Source organism: Triplophysa rosa, linkage group LG17 (genome assembly GCF_024868665.1).
Source record: "Triplophysa rosa linkage group LG17, Trosa_1v2, whole genome shotgun sequence".
NCBI lineage: Eukaryota > Metazoa > Chordata > Actinopteri > Cypriniformes > Nemacheilidae > Triplophysa > Triplophysa rosa.
The window spans coordinates 16,844,918-16,851,618 of NC_079906.1; the positions used below are offsets into that span (position 1 = coordinate 16,844,918).

The 6,701-nt window shown below is 39.1% G+C and overlaps 1 protein-coding gene across 6 annotated transcripts; it reads right to left on the minus strand.

The window, feature by feature from the left end:
- Window positions 1–276: 276 nt before the first annotated feature.
- igf3 (insulin-like growth factor 3) lies at window positions 277–6,363 on the minus strand. Of its 6 annotated transcripts, none has more exons than XM_057356803.1 (7): window positions 6,224–6,363; window positions 5,511–6,122; window positions 5,266–5,370; window positions 3,017–5,067; window positions 2,186–2,336; window positions 1,204–1,364; window positions 277–853 (listed from the first exon to the last, which is right to left on the minus strand). In XM_057356803.1, the coding sequence occupies exons 4-7, from the start codon at window positions 3,170–3,172 to the stop codon at window positions 617–619; spliced, it is 705 nt and encodes a 234-aa protein (XP_057212786.1). In that variant the 5' UTR covers window positions 3,173–5,067; window positions 5,266–5,370; window positions 5,511–6,122; window positions 6,224–6,363; the 3' UTR covers window positions 277–616. The 6 variants fall into 6 exon arrangements, 2 of the variants coding, with proteins under 2 accessions (XP_057212786.1, XP_057212787.1); XM_057356804.1 differs by having other exon boundaries at window positions 2,186–2,333; window positions 6,224–6,362; XR_008964674.1 differs by lacking the exons at window positions 277–853; window positions 1,204–1,364 and having other exon boundaries at window positions 2,219–2,333; window positions 5,275–5,370; window positions 6,224–6,345.
- Window positions 6,364–6,701: the final 338 nt, after the last annotated feature.

Consider the following 6,701-nt stretch of genomic DNA (forward strand, 5'->3'; position numbering starts at 1 on the left):
TATCTGAGATTCTTAAAAGTCTAAGAAACATGCAGCTTCCGATCCCTCACTTTAACAATTTAAATCTCTTCCTAACCTCAAGCATCTTCTAAAATTGAAGCAAATAAAGAGTGGGATTTAAAAAATGCATTGCATTAGAAAACTTCTTTTTGTTTAACTAAAGCTGCTTATAGATATTTCACAAGTATCCGGAATTTCAAATCCTAATCAAACAGAAACTTATGAATATAAATTAAACCCGAAATACAAAAAAAGTAAGAAAATATATTTAGTAACACCGTATCAGTAACTTTTTACAAACACATTTACGCATTCTCACATTACAAAAAAAATTCATAATTCTAACATTCAAAATAACTTACCTCGCTTTCAGTGGTCTGATATTTGAAGTATTTGAAGTTTATAAGTGTAGTATAAAAAATACTTGCATCCTAAACTTTGCTCAAATACTTTTTGTTCATTCATGATCAAAAGTCGTTATAACAATAGAGCATCTTGTATTTGCCATCTTGTCCACTAGTTTCTCATACATACTTCTCAGTTCATAATTCTGCAAGGAAGTAAGTCATGAAATAGGATTGTATTGTGTCCCTGCAAGATCCAGAAAGAGCTTTGGCTATCGATTCCGTGGGATAAATGTTGCTGCTGGTGTAATCTGGTCAGTGGAAAGATGGTGATGAACAGAGGGCGTCCGGTTGGGTGTCTTGGTGTCTGAATTTAATAAAACAGGACCCCTGAAGTTCCACTGGTACAGCGCTCGTTCTCTGAGTCTTTGAGATGTAGTTTCATGATCCCTGTTCATCTCGGCGAGCTTTTGGTACCGCGTTTGAAACAACTGCCTGAATCGCTCTTCCTGCAACAAACAGATTTTAATAGATGGTGTTATTTTGACACCATGTTGTTGGGATTTAAAGGTTGCAAGGTTTTGGCTGCTGCTATTAATTATCTATTAATAAAACTATAGCAGCCTCTCAGTATTTAATATTTAATATGCAAAAGCAACTATAAGAAAGCTTTTTGTACTGCAGGTTGATTCCCTCGAAAAGTGTAAGCATGTTTTTTTAAGATACAAAACTCACTCTGGCCTAACCAATGAAAGATGAAAATGGTAATTAATTTGGCAATTAATCATCTTTTGCAAATTTCAGACTTCAGCAAAGCAAAATCAGTTGAATGAGCTCTAGTTCAGCGCTGAAGTCTCACCACAGTGTGTTGCAGTGTCACAGGGGCATGACGGCGCCCTCTTTTGGGTTTGGCACAGTATGACTCCAAATGCTGGAGGTCACATCCTCGCACGCAGCACTGCTCTACAATCCCATTCCCACGAGAGCGAGGGCCGCTGGTACGGGATCCTCCGGGTTTGCCTAACCACAAAGAGATAGGAAGAAACATTCTTGGTTTAAATGTTGGTCGTGCTGTAGTTTTAACACAACATTCGCATTTGAATGCATTTATCCAAAGCGACTTACAAATGAGAGAGCATTTAACCTTTCATCCATTTGTCTATCAGCTTGAAGCAGAGATTTATTTCGTTTTTTTATAATGTGAAATGTTCATAATAAAACTTAATAAAGACTGGTTATACAGTGGGTCACTATTGGATGTGAAAAAGTTGCCTGTCCACGACAAACAATATTTATACTTTTTTTTACTGTTGTATTGATATGACATTGAGGCCATGTCATAATGTTCCTTTTGAGAGGAAGAATGACAGAGGGAGAGAGAGAGGGAGAGAAATGAGAAAAGAAAGAGTGAAAGTGGCCTTGGATATGGAACAGTGTGAAAGGGCCCAGTTAGCAGCCATAAAAAATGTTGACGTCATCAAGCGCAAATCTGTTCGAGTACATGTTGCAACAGTCTCTTATTCTGTTATACGTTAGCTTTTATTATCCAAAAATATATATCAGACTGCCCACAACATCAACCCATCACTGTTTGCTTATTGGTTGATTCGCCAGATTGAAATCAAGATGATAACAGTGTGACATGATAATACCGTGTCTGACTGTATCTTAGCAGGGCAAGGCCACTTTTATTACACTGATACGCTGAGTGTTATGAATATGATATAATGCTGAGAATAAGCATGACTACAGATTTAAAGACATGGACGTAATAATATGTTACAAAAAAGCTCTTCTCCTGGTTTGACCCAAACAACTGAAGCAAGTTTGATGACTCTCACCTCTGTAAAATCCACGGTCTCCACACACAAACTCCAGGTCAGCTACCAGCTCTCTCCCGCAGCGTGCTTTGGTGCCCTCGCTGCCCTCCTGCAGTGCCAGCACGCAGATGAGGGAGTACAGAACCCACACACTCCTCCAGCTGGACACCTGCTTCACAGGATACAAACTCTGAGCCACCTGCATCTTATCTCAAACGCAACAAATAGAAATCTCCCCGAATGACCCCTGAATATACATTTCGTATCTATCTGTTTTGCCCACAGATTTGAAAGCGTGCGTGAAGAATCCAGATGGCAGAAGACTTGTGCAACAAACCCAAGCGGATGACGTTAGTTTGAGATTAAAGACATTGCAGCCTTCAAAATGTGAGAAGCCATGTTGCCTTATACAAAAGCTGCTCAGCAGAAATGACTCTTGTTCCGCATGTGAAAAATTTTGAAACGTTTTTAACCTTTTTGTTAAAGAGCTGTATTCAGTAAACAACGGCCCACATAATGTCATAATAGTATCCAAACATACAAACCTGCATTGGAGGCGGTAATTGTTAGTCACAAAAGGGTCACTGACTCATCCTTAAAAGCCAGTAATTTAGTTAAAAAATAGAAAGTTGTTTATATGGGGACTTCAGAAGATATTGTTTTAGTTTATAAGTGTGCACAGCAGAAATTTGCATTAAACTGAGATACCTCAATAGATATCATAAATGGATATAAATGGCTTGTGCAAGGTGAACCCATTATGATGAAGGCCCGGTCACGGTGCATCCCATTTTACGTCACTTCCCTCACAGATTGCAATAAATATTTTGACAGAAAAGCTGGTGTACTTACCTTCCACATGAATCCTCTGGTTGTATGAAGGTGTCTGGTGCAAGAAGGCATTGCGTTGGATGGCATGTCTATTTTTTCTGCCCCCTCAGGTTTGGTCCCTCTGCCGCAGTTTTTAAACCAGTGTGTTCTTATAGGAGCACCCAGGGGGAGGGCCATTGGCACACACCCAGCCACATCCTACCTATCCTAGACAGAAAGCACCTACTGTAATCACAAGCTTGTCTTTTGCTCAAAGCGCAAAGAAATGGCATAAAAATCAGTGATTAAGATAAAACAAACAAAACCTGACGTAGCGAGGCGAGGCTGGGTGTTACACAGAGATAATGCAGCAAAAAAATCAACTTAATAGAAATTTATTCTTGAAGTTTTATCCAGCTGGGGCATCTACTGTAATTATTGTGTCATCACAAGATTGAGAAGTCGAGAGTTCACTGGCATGGGGCTTGTTATGTATAAATAAACACAGATCAAATCACTTACTTTGAATGTTCATCATTAAGGGTGGTTTCAAGATTTCCTGCAGCATGACATTGAAATCCTGCTAAAGAGTGACGACAGCAGAGCAAGATTTTATCACAAGCGTATCTCAGCAAAAAGTCAGCTATAGTGATTCTAGAGTGTGTAGGCTTCAAATGAAATGATAAGCGAGTTAAGGGGCGAAGAAGAGAAAACAAACAAAGATGAGAAGAACACGCACACAGCCAATAAGATTCTTTCTCCCGCAAAAGAACCAAGAAAGGCACACGCCGGGTGATAAAATAAAGACAAAATGTTTCGTTAACAGTCAGAATCATGTACATCAACTCAGGAGTCACTTACACAATGTACGGTAATCAGCAAACGGCTTTCAGAAAGTGGGATTAAGACATGATGTACTACATTGAGTTGCTCATGAGCGCTAAATAAACGGAGAGACGGGAAGAAGGGGTCTTGAAATATTGGTTTTAGTTTCAATTGTTGTGTTTACATTAGAGAACGTTGAGACACAGAATACAAGAACAGCTCAATATACTACAAATAGTAAAGAAAGTCCTAAAAATGATAATTGAACTAAGTATCAATGTTTATCATATTATTTATTGTCTCGGAACAATTTGTGCAATATTCTTACATAAGTGTTTATAGTGTGTATTTTCTTGTACTTTCTTACTGTTGTATGCATTTGCCTTGTGTAGCTCTATTATTTTTTATTTTGTGATTAATCTTTTTTTACTGCTGACTCTAGAAGCTTTGGTTTTGCGCTCGTTTTGCCTGTGCATCTACAACTTACAAATAAAACTTCCAACTCTGATGGACTGTTTTCATTTTATTTGGGATGCTCACTGAAAAATCCAGCTAGTTTTGGCCTAGTGGAACTAACATTGCTATTTGCATGTAATGTATTATATTCAACTGCATATGAGGTTTGTAAATGTGTTTGCAAATGTTTCTGTACACTTAAGCCGATGGCAGGTGGTGGACAGCTCATTAAAATCATTACCATAGGCATGACATCATTCCTCAGGCTTTATTATTCAAATTACATGAGGATGTTGTTTTTGTCATGTATCTTTGCGAATTAACCTTAGCAATTAAACAAAACGTTTTGGGAAGAAATGATAAAAATCCTTCTGCTGCAAACACGAGGAACCATCATATAACTATCACAGTCTTCTTAACGAACATTTTAGCCTAGTCCACAATGACATCATCTAAACTTGATCTGTAGGCTTTGATTTTAAGACGCTGAGTGCAGCCTCCTTCTTTTTAAGTCGAGCTCGTAGGTGGCCGATTTTCTCCTCTTTGGCCAGCAGCTGGAAATCAAACGCAAGACAGCTTCCGACCGTGGGAAGAAACCCTGCAGTCTCTAAATGTCCATGGGTCTCTCCTTCTCCACCTGCAGTTTCGGGCTCTTCTGACATTTCAGACGACGTCTGGGTTGGGCTTTGAGACTGGTGTAAAATATTGGGCTCGGAATTTGACATTTGCAAACTGGAAGCCGTCTGATTGTGCTCTAGGTCCTCCGGGGGTTTGGGTGGACTGTTGGCTGAATCTGAAGTTGTCTCAGCATCCTGTTATTCACATGCAAAATGTATGGTCAGTATCTGTTGCTGACGTGCTGAGGTGTAATTTTGACTTTATTTTATTCAATTGATTTCTATTTATTAAATATACGTTATTCAGTTGTATTTAATGAATAAAATATTAATTACCCAAAATAAGTTTGGTTCAAACGTCAAAGCTATTAACAGTCAGGAAACGTTTCTGACCTTTTGTACCTCTTTGCTTGTATCGTGCTGCACAGGAGTTACTTCTGAGACTTTCTGCAACAGCGTCAAAGATTGCTCATCTCTGATTACAGTCTGATCCTGAGTCTGTGGATATGAAGGTGTATGTGAAGTTACAACAATCAGAAATCCAGTAAACCCCAGCAAACAATCTGATAGTTTATCAATAAATGCAAAGAACCGATGAGGTCAAAGGCATTTCAACCCAACGTAAAGAAATCTCTTACCATGCTTTGTTGTGGTCTGGAAGTGTCTTGTGTCTGGCAACTAGGTGGAGCATCTTCCTGGTGCCACTGGCTTTGAGAAACCGGAAATGCACTTGGAGATGTTAAGCTTTGAGAGCTCACTCTCTTGCCCCTTGGCCTTTTTACTGACAGGAAGATCTGATTGTTAAAAATTATTAAGGAATTATTTAGCAAAACAGACGCCTTGCTAATAGGAAAAGATGCATCTTCATGTGCTGGTACTGACAGCTGTACCGGAGGCCTATGTGCTGGTAAAATGCTTTTTAAAATCTTATATGCCTTGACACTGGAACTCACAACAGGCAGCCAAAACTGTCCTGGAGTGATTTTGGTCATGCATGACCTCACTTCACTGCTGTCAGCCACTGCTTTTACACTCAGCTCCACCGGAGAGATGCATGTCACAATCTGTTTCTCTGGAGTTTCAGAGCTGTTATGACACAGATGTACACTGATCTTCCTGATCATAGAGGAGGACAGGGATTGAAAGGGGATGTTCTTGACACACGCCTCTTTGGGGATGTAAACCTCAATGTTCTCCATGGACGTCATTCTGCATCAAGCATATTTTGGTCACCACTCGAGAATTAAAATCTGTGGGATTAAAAATAACGCGCATTCTTACGTTGGTAAAGCGTCTGTAAATATTTATATCCGCACTTTAGAGTAAGTTTTTTTTTAACACCAACACTTACCTAACCGACAAACACCTCAAAAATAAAACGAAACCAAAATAGAAATGTTGGCGTGTGGCGCCCTAGAACGAGGAAATCTCTTTAAAATGATTTTACGCAAGAGCTGGTACTTCCGGATAGAGAACTCGATGTCAAAATAAAAGTCTCTGAAGTCTAAAATTCTAAATGAAAGTAGAACGCAGCACTGACCATACTAAATTCGTGAAAGCAAAAAATGCAGTAGAAAACAATAAACTGAACAATAATGAACAATTCCCTTTACAATGTTTTCTCACCCTCATTTCGTCATTGGAACAGGAACACATGAAATGAGGCAATAAAATAATGGATGCGGGCACTTGCAGTAGGTTAGTCTGGATAAGGTCTTCGTAAGAAAGTTGTGCACATGAATGGAATAATTTGCATAATTTAGGCTTTTTCTGCCTGATACAGAATTTTGCATTGTTTTGTGACACTGGGAATAAACTGGAATAATGGG